The following is a 17252-nucleotide window of genomic DNA, read 5'->3' on the forward strand; positions in this document are numbered from 1 at the left end:
AAGAATACATCCCCCCAGAGGTATGTGGAAATGGGATATTGCCTCATAACACATGTACTTACTCATCGACATGTTAAATTATGATTGAAAAAATCTTAATACTGGAAAAAAAACTTCTAGCACAAAGATGTTCATGAAGTGTTACTTATAACAGGAAAGACTTGAAAACAAACTCAGAATCCTCTTGATGCAATACTACACAGACATTAAACTGTGAAAATGTGCCCTGGTTGGTGTGGCTCAGTGGACTGAGTGCTGGCTTGCGATCTGAAGGGTTTCAGGTTTGATTCCTGGTCGGGGCATATGCCTGGGTTGCAGGCCAGGTCTACAGATGGGGGTGTGTGAGAGGCAACCGATGGGTGTTCCTCTCTCTCTCTTCTTCTTCCCTTTCCCTCTCTCTAAAATAAATAAATTAAATAACATAAATAAATCATGGGAGTGTACTGTAGACGCACAGACAAGAGAACCCTAGACAAAATTGTAGTGTGGTGTCATCTTGCCTATGTAAATACCTCGCCAAAGTCCTGGGGCCTCCCCAACCTGTGGGTTGAAGTGAGACCACAGCACCTTGTACCCAAATTTTTGTGTCTTGACATCGCCTTGTACCCAAATGTTTCTGTCTCATTGCCCCCACCTGCTCCTGCAGACCTCTGCAGAGGCCCGGGGGGCCCTCGGGAGCGGCTCGAGCATGTCTGCTCCTCCCCCGCCGCGGCCCCAGTGTTCAGAACACATCTGGACTCCACAGACCCAGCCGCTCTTTTTCCAGGCCTTTGCCTTTTCCAGTCCTTCACGAAGGACACCTCCCTGTAGGGGGACCAACCACCTGGTTTGCCTGGACCTGAGAGGATTCCTGGGATGTGGGACTTTTAGCACTAAAACTGGAGAAAAGTCCTCGGGAAACTGGGCTAAGTTGGTCACGCTTATCTCACTACACAAGGTAGTGCCAGAACCGCAGGATTTTAGGTCTTCAAAACGGGTTGCTTTCTCAGCTGGAGCCAGGCTGTTTTTCTCCCAAAATAAGGACTGATGGATTGCGCAGCAGACTGAGTGAGCAGAATATCTGTGTTTAAATTCACACTTCTACCCGTGGTACCAGGGAAGTCAGAAAACTAGTCAAAAGGATGCTGAGAAACAAGTGACCAGGGCACAGGTCTGGACGAGAGGTGGTGTCTGAGGAACACGAGCTCAGCAGGGGGCAGCTCAAGTCAGGGAAGCAGGCTAGAGGGTCCTGGAGATGTGCAAGGGGGAGGGAACCTGAGGCTATGACATTTGAGCCAACAGGTAGAAGGAAACCTGTCCACCAGAGAAACTGGGGGGAATGGTCAAAGAGACAGGAGGGGAACTAGGATTCGAGGTTTGTAGGTTTGGGGCAGTTTCTTCAGTCTGTCCTTGGTTTCCCTTTGGCTATGCCATCCCCCAAAGCCAGTACTGATACTCACTTATTCTCTACGTCATTGAGTAGCCTTCTCTTTCTCTTCTTCCATCTCCTGAAATGGAGGTGGCTCCCCAAGAACTGTGTGACATATACTCTCTCTGTACTCTCTTCTGTAATACTTTAATTTATCCACATGGCTGCCATTTTCATGTCAATGAGATTGTGTCCCAAATTATACCTCCAGTTGCAGTTTCTCCAGAGCTTCAGTCCATATTTCAAAGTGTCTCCTGGGCATTCCCACCTCATTTCCCCATTAAGAAGCCAAATTCAGCACACTTAAATATGTAACATAGCAGGATCATAATCACAGACATTACCATTGGCGGGACCCATGGAGGTGATCTAATCCAGACCTGCCCAATGAGCAACGGCACACACTAGTGCACAGTGAATGAGATATGGGCAGGTGGGGGTGGGTGGGGCCCCCTTCCCAGTCACCCCTGTTCATTATGGCCTCCTCTTCTGACTGCCCTAAGAGAGTGGGGTCTGATTGCGAGCAAGAGGCCACCATTGACAGCCAGGTGCAGACACATCATTGCTTGCATGGTGATGCCAGAGGAGTTTCTCTCTCAGGGACCCAAGGAGTCTGAGGAGCAATCTGTTGGGGAGGGAGGTGTGAATGAGTGAGTGAGCGTCTGCAGTGGGGGTTCTGGTGCAGGCACCTCAGAAATACTTTCATATTAAATAATTGTGTCTGTAGCCAACGTGCCACAAATGATGTCCCAACTGGGGGAGGGAGGGGTGACTGTGCTGTAGATTAGAACTTCATTGTTATTCTGAAACACTAGCTATGAAAAAGTTTGGCTCTAAAATCCACAAGAAATTTCATAAGCATATTTTTCAATGAAAGAAAAGCAAGAGTTCTACATATAACTTAAATATAATTCCTACTGTTGTGTTTGAATGGTTATAAAGATGGTTTAATCTGGCTGGCGTAGCTCAGTGGATTGAGCTCGGGCTGCGAACCAAAGTGTCGTAGGTTCGATTCCCAGCCAGGGCACACGCCTGGGTTGCAGGCCATGACCCCCAGCAACTGCACATTGATGTTTCTCTCTCTCTCTCACTCCCTCCCTTCCCTCTCTAAAATAAATAAATAAATAATTAATAAATAAATAAATAAATAAAATATTTAAAGAAAAAAAAGATGGTTTAAGATTTTTTTTTAATCAATTACTGCTGTAGATGGTTTCTTGTCTTGTAAGAGATCATTATGCCCTGACCCGCGTGGCTCAGTTGGTTGGCACCATCCCACAAAGCGAAAGGTCACTGGTTTGGCCCCTGGTCAGGGCTTGTGCGAGAGGTAACCAATCAGTGTTTCTCTCTCACATCGATGTTTCTCTCCCTCTCTTTCTCCCTCCCTTTTGCTCTCTGTAAAAATAAATAAATAAAATCTTAAAACAAAATAAAGAGATCATTGTTAAAGAGTCTCAGTCAAGAATGGCATGAGCTGTGTAAAACACAACACTGGGAATATAAAGTTAGGTACCAGGATTCAAGTTTGAATTTCTCATTTAATACAAAGGGGATTTCTGGAAAGTGTTACAAATTCACTGTTTACTATCTTGTCTAATGCTATATAATTTATTTTCATTTTTATGATAATTACATTCTATAAGGAAAACATTTTAATCTCCTAGGCAGAAGAATTCCAAATAGTTTGTGTAGATGCTCTGCCTTTGGGGAGGTGGAGCATCACTCCCCAGTCCTTACACATGGGCTGCCTGTACAGTGGCATCCTCCCAGAGAGCGCAGTGCGTGTGTGTGCGTGGGGGGTGGGGCATCAACTCTACAGTGCAGATGCCTGTCAAGTACTACCTTAGCCAGATGATCAAGGTCAACATCAGAAGTAATAAGTCACCCCGATAGGACCTACCCTTGATATGATGTGATGAGAATGGTGCTTCAGCTCTGTAATCTTCCTCCCCCCAAAATCCGTAACCCAAGTCTAATCATGAGAAAAACTTCAGACAAGTCCAAACTGAGGAACATTCTACAAAATATCTGACCGGTACTCCCCCAAACTGTTAAAGATCATCAAAAACAATGGGGGGCAGGAAGGAAAAAAAAGAAAACCTTTTATTTTGACCACATCTCACATGCCCTTCTATGTCTCTAGTTTTCACGGGCTGCTATAATATGAACAGGCTGGAAAGCAGGGCTCTAAACCAGCCCCCGAAACTTATTTGTGAGGAACCTGGGCTAAGTCAGGGTTGGGCGACCTAAGGTCACAGAGCCAGTCACTCCCTTCCTAAACTGGCACCCCTGCTGACTTTCTGAGTCTTAACTGTAGGTCTGTGGTACATCGCTCTCCAGGTTACCCGAGTCTAAGTCAACTCATGTTGACTTCTGTGTGTGTGTGGGTTGTACCCCATCCAATCTATGCCCCTTCCCAGACTGCAGGAATCTTCCACATGATGGGAGCTCAACGGCCACTATTCACCGTCCTGGCCTCTCCTGCAGCTGGACCCGGGATCCGGGCACATCCCCCTCCGCTTTTGAACTGGAGGCGAGCAGCGCTATGGAGCAGGGCCCAGTGTGTGTGGTGTTACCAGGACAAGCTGGGCCTTGTGCCAGGAGTGACAGCATGCTGTCCTCACTTGTTTTGTAGCTTGATTTTGGACACTTCCTGGTTGCGAGCCTCCAAGCCTGGTCCTTGGGCACTCCCAGAGATTCTGTGAGCTTAATGCAGGCAGCATTGGTTTCTGTGGCTCATAACCAAGAACCAAACTGATAAAAAGAATTGGAACCAAAATGGCTGTAGGCCACAGGCTCTCAGGGAAATAGGGTGGGAGTGGTCTGTGGCTGGCTCTCTAGTTTTTTGAGGCTGAAGGTAGAGGAAATGCATCTGGCATTGAGGTGTGAGACTGAAACACCCCATATTAACTTGCTGCTAAGCAATTTAACAAAATACCCCATGTCACCTGGAATTCAAAACAGGTCTTGAGAAGAGTGAGTGGCTGTAGCCATAGGACTATAATGGATGTGAGGAATTCAAGGACTGTGGGGTGCGGTGGTTTCTATGTGCTGCTTTAACCCATTTTCCAAGTGACCTGACAGCTTCCTAACATTGAGCCACAGCACAGAGCAGGAAAAGGTTCTTCAGCAGGTCCCAGCTGTAGGGCAAGGAGCTCTGCTGATTGGTCCTCAGATCCCTGTGGATCCAGTGGAGCACTGTGTGCAGCCCCAGGCTGGAATGCTTTACAGAGCCCATAGCCAGTCACCCACGGAGCATCACAATGGTCGAGCTTAGGATTCTAGAGCACAGCCTTGCTCTCTTTGCCTCATAACTATTCTTTTTTGGAAACTGTTCTGAAATTGCTCCTGGGCCCTTCCAAAGATTGAAAGCCTGACCATGGAGTTCCAGGTGACTATGTAATCTATGTAGCTTATCATGAACTAAGTATCTGTCCACTTAACCTTAAAGTAGCACTCCCTTCCCTGAGAAGACATGGAACATGGAAGAGCAGATCTGAGCAGGTCCTGAGGAGGTGCAAGCGTACAATACCCAGTGCATATACTCCTGTTTTACTGCCTCCCCTCCCTCAATTCACGACCTTATGGATAATTCCCATGAGCAGGTGACTAAGGAGGACAACATCTGAGCTTGGTTTACAGATGCCATCCTCTGGGGGCATACTGCTAAGGTGTTACAGCTACACTGGGCAAGGACTTGAAAGGACAAGGGCAAAAGGAAGTCATCTTCTCAGTGGGCGGAGCTTTGAGTTGCACTCTCATGGTTCTTTTTGCCTCTTGAAAGACTGTAGCAATTCGTGAGCCAGGTGGTCAAGGACTTATATTGGTGAAAAGGAGGTTTGGGAGAGAGGACATAGATGAATGTCTCTGAACAGACCTAGAGAGTATTTGTGTTCTGAATGAATATTTATCAAAATTTCTCCACTGCTAAAGAAGCTTTAATAAGTTAGTGGACAAGAAGACCCACCCTGCCTTGGCCAGGTAGCTCAGTGGGTTAAAGCATTGTCCCATCACACTAAGATTGCGGGTTGATCCCCATCATGGACACATGAGAATCAGCCAATGAATGCATACATAAGTGCAACAACAAGTCAGTGTTTCTCTCTGTCTCTCTCTGAAAGAAGAAAGAAAGAAAGAAAGAAAGAAAGAAAGAAAGAAAGAAAGAAAGAAAGAAAGAAAGAAAGAAAGAAAAAGGAAGGAAGGAAGGAAGGAAGGAAGGAAGGAAGGAAGGAAGGAAGGAAGGAAGGAAGGAAGGAGAAAAGAAAATAAAATAAAATAAAAAAATAAAGGAAGGAAGGAGAAATGACACTCTGGCTGATGTGGTTCAGTGGATCGAGCACCTGCCTGTGAACCAAAGAGTTGCTAGTTTGATTCCCTATCAGGGCACATGCCTGGGTTTTGGGCCAGGTCCCCATCAGGGGGTGTGCGAGAGGCAACCACACATGGATGTTTCTTTCTCCCTCCCTTCCCCTCTTTCTAAAGATGAATAAACAAATTCTTAAACAAACAAACAAAAAAAGAAATGAAAGAAAAGAAAGGATCCACCCTACAGATGTAGGGCAAATTCTTTTCCTAGTCAATCAAGCCAGTGCCTGCTTATTGGGGTCATGAGCTCATCTGGGCTTCTTCTTGGTGAGGCTTACCTGGCTATTGCCCTACTGAGTGCCAATTTTAGAATTAATCATTATAATGGATTCTGCCTATTGGGGTGTGGTGGTGGGTACAGTGAGTCAATCACATCAGGAAGTTTATACTGTTTTTTTGTTTTTTGTTTTTTTCTGGCTGCTTGTTTATTTTCCACTTGGTGCAAGGCACACGGTTATGGGGTGTCAGGAAGGCTTGAGTGTGGCTTGGGTAGTTAAAAGTGGGGCTCTCTCAACTTCCTTTTTTGATGTTTTGCTCTGTTGATATAGAACCCAGCTGCTTCTGCTTGCTGCAGGCTGCCTAATCTATGGAGTGGGGTGAGGAGGGGGAAAGGGTTAGAGAAGAAGGGATTGGAGGTGGGGGGACTCAAAAGAGCCTAGCACTTTCTGGAAGCTTGGTGGCTGGTGGTGGCCACTCAGGATGGGGGGGCCCAGTGCTGACTTTGTTGGGCTGCCTGCCAGGTGGGTTCTTCACAGCTTCCCAAGTCAGGTCACAGGTGGCTGTGCTGCTGGAGGCCTTTTGAATGCTCTGGGGACTCTATCACTGTGGCCATGAACAAGAGTGTGGACTTCCTAAAAAAGCAGCTCACCCACCAGTGACCCGGGTCAGCTTTGAGGAGACCAGGATGGTGGGGGATGGCTTCCCCAGGGAGCCCAGGAGGCGCTGGTCGTAGTCACGGGTAGCCAGGGGCGGGCAAGCTGCTGGAGGGGATGGCTGCCATGTGTCTGCTTGTGGACTGATGGAAACCTCCGCGGTGACCCTTCATGGGCCTCAGCACGTGACCATGGGTGGCAGGAATGGGAGCGCTGGGACATGGAGCCCATTTGCAGAGGTGGCATGGGAGGCTGATCTATGACCTAGGTGTGTGGGATCAGTTTATACTGAATTTGGATGGCTTTTGCCACCAGCCATGCTTTTATCATCATCATATTACATGGGTTTACTGAATACTTTATTTGCCATCATGGTGTCTTACACATCATGGCTGGCACGTGTCTTAGCCAGTTCAGGCTGCTGTAACAAATTACCAAAGTCTAGGTGGCTTATAATAGAAATTTAGTTGCTATAACAAACTACCACAGCTTGGATGTCTTTTAAACAATAGGAATTTATAGGAATTTGTTGTTATATAAACAATAGGAGTTTATATTTAAACAATATTTCCTATAGTTCTGGAAGCTGGAAGTCTGAGATCACGGTGCTGGTGTGATTGGATTCTGGTTGCAGACTGCCGACTTCTCACTGTGTCCTCCCATGGCCGAGAGCATCTGGGAAGCAAGCATTCTCATCATACTCTTATAAGAGAACTAATTCCATTTATGAGGGCCCCACCCTCACAACCTCATCTAATCCTAATTATTTCCCTAAGGCCTTACCTCCTAATATCATCATATTGGGTGTGCAGCCATTTCAAGTGTGAATTTGGGGTGGGGGACACATTCAATCCATAACAGCATCAGATCAAGGGATTAACTTTAGTGAAAGTAAGAAACTGGCTGTCCTTAGATCAGATTCACTAGGTCTATGGTGGGCCCCAATAACCAGAAGCAGCTGGCTTTACGACACAGTGGAGTGGCCCATGGGATACACATCTCCTGAGCCAGCTGGAAGACAACAGTGCAAGAGCTTGGATTCCATTTACACTTAGAACCAGCGATTCTGAAGGTGCCCATATATTTCTCTTCTGTTTACATGAACCAGAGTTAGTTTTCATAGCTTGCAATTAAAACCACCAAGAATACAAAAATACCTCTCATTGCACTGTCTATTGTAATTCATTTGGTAAATTGCCTCCCTCCACAGATAGCTTGTGAACTCTAAAGGCTGTCACTATTTCGATTATTTTTTCCTATAGTACATGTGACTGCACTTTACACAGTGCAGGACTCAGGTTGCAAACTTGTAGATTCTGGGCTATATCTCAACTGCATGATTTTGATCAATCTTAAGTGGGTTTTATTTTTAAGATTTTATTTATTTATTTTTAGAGAGGGGAAGGGAGGGAATGAGGGAGAAGAACACTGATGTTGCCTCTCTCACATCCCCACCTGGGTACCTGGTCCACAACCCAGGGACATGCCCTGACCGGCAACTGAACTGGTCTCCTTTTGGTATTGCAGGCCAGTGCTCAGTCCACTAAGCCACACCAGCCAGGGCCGAATGGTTTTTTAAAAATTGACTTACTTCATTGCCAACATTTAAAAATCATGAGATTTCGCCCTGGCTGGTGTAGCTCAGTGGATTGGGCTGTGAACTAAAGGTTCACTAGTTCGATTCCCAGTCAGGGCACATGCCTGGGTTGCAGGCCAGGTCCCCAGTGGGTGCCATGTGAGAGGCAACCACACATTGATGTTTCTTTCCCTCTTTCTTCCTCCCTTCCCCTCTAAAAATTAATAAAATCCTTTAAAAAAATAAAACTCACAAGATTTCATGTGCAATGCACATGTCCACCTTCTCTTGAAAAACTTGAAGATCTAGCCATTTTAGGCCCACATTGCCACAGATCCCCTCTTTAAATAAAATACAGGCACTTCCATTTGACAAAGTCCTCACCTCTCCCACTTCATTTACTTTCATTACTTAACTGGTGGTCCCTTAAGGCATGTTTGTCACCCTTGGTGCTTCACCAAATTATATTGCATAAACCAATTTAGCAATTAATGCTTGTATTTTACATTTTCATTTCACATATGCACTCTATCCTTTTAACTAGATTCTGTCCACTGATAAGCCACTCAGTGGACAGAATCCTGTTAACTATATTTCTTTAAATCACTTTTTAAAGAAAGTGTGAGCACTTTTTAAGGTGCTCACACATTTCAATAAATATTGATATTTTTATAAGACCTTTTTCTTATTCCTAGAGTTGACCTTGAGCACTGCGAGTCAAGTCCCCCTGGTTTGGTTTGGGGATGCCTAAAATTTCATCATCTTGATTCCTTCCCTTGGTGTCAGTCGAGACTTGATGACTTGTCAAATAAAGAAATTAAAATTATTTCCTAATACCACAAGCATACATTTTGAAGTAGGTTTTAGGCTGGAGGTCACCCTTTTTGCTGCAAAGGAAAAATTGTAAAGTTCCAGCTGGAATACTGGGAAAAGTGGAAGGAGACAGCAATGTAGTTTGTTATAAAGTTTTTACGAGTTTTTTTTAGGAGGTAAATTCTAATGCAAGGGGTCTGAGTGACTGTCCCTGGGGGTCTGGCAACCCGGGGCGTGGTTCCTGGCACAACCCGCAAGCAGTTGTCATCGGGATCAATCATCGGGAAGCCTCTGAAGGTTCACATTTCTGGGGGCTCGTCTCCCCGCCCTCCCCAGTTTATTTCCCTCCATTGCTGGCACTGCCCTGTCCCCTCGGTTGCTAGAGCCGCCACCCCACTCCGGGATAATCTCTCTGGCTTTGTCAGCATCAGTTACCCCAAGGAGGCGAGAAGGGGATATACATTTGGGGGTTTCCCTGCCCTCCTCTCCGAGCCGGGGAAGGAGGCCTTGCCGGGTTGGGCTCCAGTGTGGGCTCCGCCGAGATTAGCTGTTTCTCGAGGCTTTTGGTGCGGGGCACTTTGCGAGGGGCGGCGCCCCTCAGCTCCCCGCCGCCTGCGTGGTCCAGCCGCGCAGCTTACAGGCGCCCCGACTTCCCCAGCCCGCGACCCAGCGCTCCCGCGCTCCCCCTAGCGGCCGCCGCGTGGCCTCGCTCCGTCCCAGGCTCGTCGGCGGCGCAGCTCACGTGACCACGCTCCGGGCCTGCGGCCGCTGTCGGTTCCCCCAGTCACCGAGCGAGAGGGAAGAAACAAGATGGCGGCTGAAGGCGATCCGGAGTGGGGCCCTAGCAATTCGGATTGAGCCTTCTCCCTCCACCCGCTTCCGCCGGTCGGGCCCCTCCCGCCCGGCCCCGCGGGCCTCCCCACTCGGCCTCGGCGCCCCCCACCGCCACCCCTCCGCCCGCCCCTCCCCCTTCGCTTTCCCTTCTCCCCCCGCCTCGGCTCCGACATGAGGGGCCGGCGGGGCAGGCCGCCCAAGCAGCCCGCGGCTCCGGCTGCGGAGCGCTGCGCCCCGGCCCCGCCGCCGCCGCCGCCGCCGCCGCCCACGTCCGGACCCATCGGGGGGCTCCGCTCGCGGCACCGCGGCAGCAGCCGAGGCAGGTGGGCCGCCGCCCAGGCTGAGGTGGCGCCCAAGACGCGGCTGAGCTCGCCCAGGGGGGGCAGCAGCAGTAGCAGCCGAAGGAAGCCGCCGCCGCCGGCCCCCCCCAGCACCAGCGCCCCGGGCCGGGGGGGGCGAGGAGGCGGGGGCGGCAGGACGGGGGGCGGGGGCGGCGGCGGCGGCCACCTGGCCCGGACCACCCCGGCCCGGAGGGCCGTCAACAAAGTGGTGTACGATGACCACGAGAGCGAGGAGGAGGAGGAGGAGGAGGACATGGTCTCCGAGGAGGAGGAGGAGGACGGTGAAGCCGAGGAGACCCAGGATTCCGAGGACGACGAGGAAGATGAGATGGAAGAGGACGACGATGACTCCGATTATCCGGAGGAGATGGAAGACGATGACGACGCCAGTTACTGCACGGAAAGCAGCTTCAGGAGCCATAGCACCTATAGCAGCACTCCAGGTACCCACCCAGCCCAGTCGCTGCGGAGTCTTTCCCCACCGCCTCTGCCCTCCCCCCCACGCTCACTCCCTTTCTGGTCTCCCAACCCCACTTCGCCCCAACCATGGGGAAACGCGACGGCACTTCAAGTGACAAAAAAACTAGATTTACCAGAGGAAAGAGGCGCATTGTTCAAAATGGAGATTGCATTGTTGCAGTTTGCAGGCCACACACTCGCTCGCTCGCTTTCTCTGCCCCCAACCCCCTCATTTTCCTCTTGAACATTTGTGCCAGTGGAGGGTCTCCGTAAGGCACGATCGAAACTTTGGCACACATATCCATTGCATTCAGTTTTCTCCCCTTGTGTTGGTTTGGTTTTTTGGAATGTAAGAAGTCTCTTGTATTGTAGATCTCTCTGCATTTCTAATGTAGTTTCTTTTAGATTTTTATTATATATTTGTCCTTTAAAGGGAACTGAGGATTTGTAGCACACACAGACACCAGGCTGCTCGCCCTCCCCTGGCCCTATGGTTTCAGAGTTGTGTTGAGGAAATGGATCAGTTTGGGTTAGTGGGGGAGCCTTATCTGGTCCTGTGTTTGTTTTTATTCTCGAGTGCTTATGGGCTCGTGCCATAGTTGCTGGTGAATGGCTGATTAAAAGGCAGAGCAGAAAACCAAACAAAACCACAACAAACGTGGTAATCCATCCGATTCACTGTCATTTTGGTAAAATCCAAAATAAAAGTAAGAAATCATAGGAACATGCGTCTTATCGATTTGATCCCTTTGCTTTGCCTGAGAAGCGCAGTTTCCTGTCACCTGTTGCAGGAGATGTACAGTTGATCATGCGAACGTAATTGCTGGGGATGAACTCTGGGACCAATTTCTGAGTCACACAGCAAACCTGTAGGGGATTTAATAAAAAGTGACTTTTTCTTCTTACCCCATTTTGAAGGATAAAAGTCTTTCTGGATCTGTGATGAATTTCCTCATGGTGATTACTTTCGCAGAAAGTTTTTCTAGGCTGGTGTATTTTTTTCTTTTAAGCACACACTTGCTCCTTTGTATTAAATACGTAGTTGCATTTAAGTAACTTGTGTAAAAAGCATACTTTGTAGCAATAGCCTACAAGATTTTTTGTTTCTGTTTGTTAATTTGGATTAACTAAATAAGAATACATTTTTAAGAGCATTTACACAGTACAGTTTATGAAGAAATAAGATCTTAAGAAAGTAAGGTGTGTCACTTTTTTTTAAAGACTAGGGTAGTAGAAGTGGCTAAATAAATTTAAACTTTTTCTTTTGTATAAATGCTTAAATACTTATTGGAGAGGTATGAGTATTAAACCAGCTAGAATCCTATTTAGATTGTCCTAACAGTAAATGAAAAAAAAGTAACAACTTTTGCCTGAAAGTAAAAACCGTCCACCTGTCTTGGGTGGGTGGGGATTTGCTGGCTGGAGAATGAAGAGAATGAAGTAAATGTACAGTATTTATGTCTTGTATGTAGACGGGACTAAGGCATTTCTTATTTCTTGCCAACTTGATGTCAGTACATCTTTTACAGTTAAAGTTTTTACTTGAAGACATCACATGTGGTCCTCTACCAAGAGTCCAGGATTGAAAGACCCACAGAGAATGAATTACACTATCCCAGGGGACGTTTTTGGAGGGCTGTTCAGCTAAGGTTAACTTCTCTTTGAAGGCCTTGAAAGGAATATTTAGGACTTCTTTTTTTAAGACTTTATTTATTTATTTTTAGAGAGGGAAGGGAGGGAGGGAGAGAGAGACAGAGACAGAGACAGAGACAAGACAGACATCAATGTGCGGTTGCTGGGGGTTCTGTTCTGGCCTGCAACCCAGGAATGTACCCTGGCTGGGAATCGAACCTGGGACACTTTGGTTCCCAGCCCGAGCTCAATCCACTGAGCTACGCCAGTGAGGGAGGACTTTTTTTTTTTGTCTGTACTTACAGACAGTAAAGGTTGGGAAGAAGGCTGTCAGGTCAATATGTATATGTGTGTGTGCTTTGGAAAGAAATACATTCTAGGGCTGGTTTATATTCTGAAAGCACATGAAGAAATATGATTGGTAGATTTGAATCCTGTACCGTCAGCACTAAAAGAAGAATATACTTTATTGGTAATTTAGATTAATATTTGTAGACTAGGATGTTGGCTTAAGTACTATCATAATAATTTCTTAATATAAGAAATAGATGATTCATCTTTTGAGTACTTTGAAGGTGATATAATTATTGATGCAAAGACATTGGTTGCTGTTAGTAGCTTAATTTTCTAAAGTTACAGATTTAAAAGGGTTTATTCACTGGAGATTAAATGTTTTCTTTTTATTGACAAAACATTTAAATGGGTTTGTAAGGTACTCACATGATACATTACTGTAGGGATGACAGCTTGTTAGTATAAAATTAAAATGATCTAGTTTTGCTTAAGCTAGAGGTATTTGGCCAAATAAAGCTTTTATTTATATTTGTTGTTAAAACTTGAAATTGTTTCAGCTTGTAGATTTTATGACATGCTTTGCCAATATTTTGAGAAGGATTGTATAGAAAATCTATTTCGAATAGGCATTTGGTAAAGTTTTGACAGTGCCTTGAAATCAAGCATTTGCTAATTAAAAAAATCGTAGTTGAAATAGAATGCTTAAACAAGTGGGATATAATTTCAGTGGATGTTAGGAAGTTTAGTATAGCTTCTGTTCTGCAGGATGGATTGGAAGAGGACAAGATAGATAGCTGGTTGGGGATATGAATGGGTTTTGTAGTGCTGGATGGAAGATCAGTTCAGGCAGTACTTCAGAGTTCTCCAGGCCTCAACAACATCAGAAGTGTAGACAAAAAGAGGAATGCATCACATATGCCTCTGTAAAAATGGTTGTGCTCTCAGTAGCAATAGAGGAATTCAAGGTTATAAAGGAAATTAATGAGATGTTTTTGGGTGTTAGTACCTGAAGAAGTTAAATATGAGAATTAAAAGAAAGAAAATGAGGGTCTCAAAGAGTTATTAAAAAGTTGGGCAACATGATCTTGAGAGCAGGTAGGTGTGTCTGAAGTATGCAATAATAAATAGCCTTATGTTCAAGCTCATGCACTCTTCTGGTGTGTATTTGGAAATGGAGCTGTGTATTGAAATGTGTTGGTGCAGCAGGATTGGAGATGTTAGGGCCAGGATCTCGAATTTCTTCTGTTACATCCTTTTTTGCTCACTCCTCAGGACCCAGTATCCTCCCTGTGATGGCAGGTCCTATTAGGTGGGATGCAGGGGGTGAGAAGGTGCTGGCAGTGGTGGACCCGTAATGTTGGTGACACAGACAGGACAAGCCCTGCTGCAGATACCCTCTTTGCATTGAACAATTTCCTCCCTCCCTGTTCTTTACCCAGGCTCCAGTCCCACTTCTTGAGAGATATCTTCCCAGGAGAAGTCTTCCCATAGTTCTGTTGCTTACCTTGATCTCTCTTCTCTTTGAATGTTTGATTATGACAATGGTGGACTCAAGTTCCTAATTTAGCTCTGACCCTCATTCTTCTAATTTTTTTCATACTCCTGATTCTTTAAAATGATAAGCCTCCAAAGGCAGAAAATTTTAAACAACTTACACTTCCAAATATTGAAAGTAAAATCATACAGAAAGAATTAAAATGCATATAACTATAACATTTTCTTTTTTATACTGGTCTATATCAAATTATTTTGCATATTTTTATATGTAATATTTTTAGATATTCTATTACTCAAGCATTTTTTGATTGCTGAATGATTAAAAATCAGTAATAGTAATAGCTAACATGTATTGAACATCTAAATTGCTGAATAATTTTCAAGTAATATTTCATAAAAGTTCCATTTTTAAAATAGTTTTATTGAAATATAGCTACCATAAAATTCACTTTTTAAAGTGGTTTTTCAGTATATTCACAAAGTTGTGTAACCATCACCACTATCTAATTCCAGAACATTTTTATCACCCCTAAAAGAAATCCATACCATAGCAGTCACCACTCCCTGTTTGCTCCTTCCCACTTTCCATACCCTGACAACCCCTACTTTGATTCTCTGTTGATATGTCTCTTCTGGACATTTTAGATAAATAGAATCATACAATATATGGCTTCTTCCACTAAATGTTTTGCTGCTGCAGACATTGGTTTGTAGGTTTTTGGCTGTGTGATATGTGTGTGTTTTAAAGATTTATTTATTTTCAGAGAGAGGGGAAGAGAGGGAGGAAGAGAGAAACATCAATGTGTGGTTGCCTCTTGTGTGCCCCCAACCGGTCCACAACCCAGGCATGTGCCCTGACTGGGAATTGAACTGGTGACCCTTTGCTTCTCAGTCTGGTGCTCAATCTACTGAGCCACACCAGCCAGGGCTGTGTGATATGTTTTTATTTTTCCTGGGTATATCCTAGGAATGGAATTGCTGGATAATGAATCATCTTAAGCAGACTTATTTTATGAAAATGGATTTTTAAAAAGAGATAAGTTTGTGCTTTTTATTGGCTGTTTGAGGGGGATGAAGCTGGAGAAGTGGGGGTCCCGGTACCGGGTGGAAGTGCTTCACAGGCTTGTAGGTGATAAGACAACTTGCCCAAGTAGTGGCCCATCAATCATCTCAAGCTTGATTTCCACCTGGTTGAGAGTCTTGCTGTTGTAGATGCCCACCATGCCGCCCACCATCTTGGACCGGATGATCACGGCTTAGGTGCCTCTTCTTCACCTTGGACTTCTTGGGTGGTGCCTCCTTCCTTCCCTTGCACTGGCGCTTCCGCCTAGAGTGGCGCTTCGTTTTCAGGCCAGGGTTCAGCCGCCACCCGCTGCAAGGCGCTGTGCTTCCGGTGCTCCTAGGACGTCCGCGCTGCTAGGGGTGGACTTCCGCGTTGCTAGGGGTGGACTTCCGGAAGGGTTGCTTTCTCTTCCGCTGCACGTCCACCATCTTGTCAGTGCTTCGAGAAGGCTGTTCGTTATAATAGTTTTGGAACAAAGTTAGGGAGAAAGGGAGCGGGTTGCCCAAGGTCATCTTGAACAATTGAATCCAGAAGGATTTGGCAGAGAAGGACCAGTGTGAAGGGAGTCGTATCATACCATTGGTATTCGTACTGTCAGTGTGAGGACTTGGGCCAGGTATTGGAGGCGTGTGCATATGAGATATATAAGCCAACCACAAAATTTTAGGCTATCATGATATATGAGAATCTGAGGATTCTAGATAAATCTTTTATGAATGTCAAGGATTGAAAGGAAGCAGGTAGCATAGAGACTTTTAAAGAGTTAAGAGTCAGCCCTGGCTGGAGTGGCTCAGTAGTTGGGCGTTGTCCCTGCAAAATGAAAGGTCTCTGGTTTCGGGGGTCAGGGCACATGCCTGGGTTGCGGATTCGGTCCTAGGTCGGGGTGCTTATGGAAGGCAGCCAATCGAGATGTTTGTCACATCAGTGTTTCGCTCCCTCTCCCTCCCTTCCCCTGTCACTTAAAAAAAAAAAAAAAAGAATCTGATACCAGGCTTCATGATTTGAATCCAGGTTCTGATGATGGGCAGTTTGCTCAACTCTTTGTGCCCACTTTCCTCATTTGTACAATGGAAATACAGTATTTAATTCAAGGTATTGTCAGGGTTAAATGGGTTGTTGTATGTGAAATGCCTAGAACAGTGCCTGGAACATGGGAAAGATTCAATAAATGCTAGCTATTTTTATTTGTTTCTTTGTTTGTAGGCCAGGTCCCTAGTTAAGGGTGTGGAAGAGGCAACCAGTCCATGTTTCTCTTCCTTTTTCCCTCTCTTTCCTTTCTTTCTTTTATAAGAGAAGTTTGTTTGTTTGTTTGTTTGTTTTTAAGATTTTATTTATTTTTTTAGAGAGGGAAGGGAGGGAGAAAGAGAGAGAGCGAGAGAAACATTAATGTGCGGTTGCTGGGGGCCATGGCCTGCAACCCAGGCATGTGCCCTGACTGGGAATCAAACCTGCGATGCTTTGGTTCACAGCTCGTGCTCAATCCACTGAGCTATGCCAGCCAGGGCTCCTTTCTTTAAAAATAAATAAAATCTTTAAAAAATATAATCCACCTTTAATTTTCATTACATATCTGAAAGTGCCCTTTTCACCATTAATACTAGATAGATAGTGTTTGTTGGGGTATAGGATCCTAAATTTAAAAAATCAGGTTTAGGTCCTGGGTGGGTAGCTCAGTTGGTTAGAGCATTGTCCTGATAGACCAAGATTGCAGATTCCATCTCTGGTCAGGGCACATAAAAGAATCAACCAGTGAGTGCATAAATAGGTGAAGCAGTGAAATGATGTTTCTCTCTTTCAAATCATTAAATAAAAAAATCAGTTTTACTTGAAAGATTTGCTTTGTTGTGTTCTAGAATCTAGTTCTGCTGTTGAGAAGTCTAGGGCCATTCTATTATTTTCATGTCTAACCTGTATTTTCCTTTTAAAACTTTTAGGCTCTTTTCATAGTCTCCAATATACTGAAGTTTTACAGTGATATCCTATCACTTGATGTGGCTCTCTTTCAATTATTATGCTGTGTACTTGGTGGGCCCTTTTAATCTGTAGACTCATGTTCTTTAGTTCTAGGAAAATGCCTTCTATTATTTGTTTATTTCCC

At 45.4% G+C, this 17252-nt stretch overlaps 1 protein-coding gene across 15 annotated transcripts in view; it reads left to right on the top strand.

The window, feature by feature from the left end:
- Positions 1 to 9841: 9841 nt before the first annotated feature.
- The window catches only part of BPTF (bromodomain PHD finger transcription factor), a 128209-nt gene continuing 120798 nt past the window's right edge, over positions 9842 to 17252 (top strand). For 12 of the 15 annotated variants that reach the window (XM_036033474.1, XM_036033473.1, XM_036033470.1 and 9 more), the window contains exon 1: positions 9842 to 10652. In XM_036033474.1, coding sequence (XP_035889367.1) covers positions 10040 to 10652 — 613 coding nt within the window. In that variant the 5' untranslated portion in view covers positions 9842 to 10039. The remainder of the gene's footprint in view (positions 10653 to 17252) is intronic. The other 3 variants (XM_036033482.1, XM_028522117.2, XM_036033483.1) reach the window with 1 other exon arrangement.

The sequence above is a fragment of the Phyllostomus discolor genome, chromosome 8, assembly GCF_004126475.2.
Source record: "Phyllostomus discolor isolate MPI-MPIP mPhyDis1 chromosome 8, mPhyDis1.pri.v3, whole genome shotgun sequence".
NCBI classification, from domain to species: Eukaryota; Metazoa; Chordata; class Mammalia; order Chiroptera; family Phyllostomidae; genus Phyllostomus; species Phyllostomus discolor.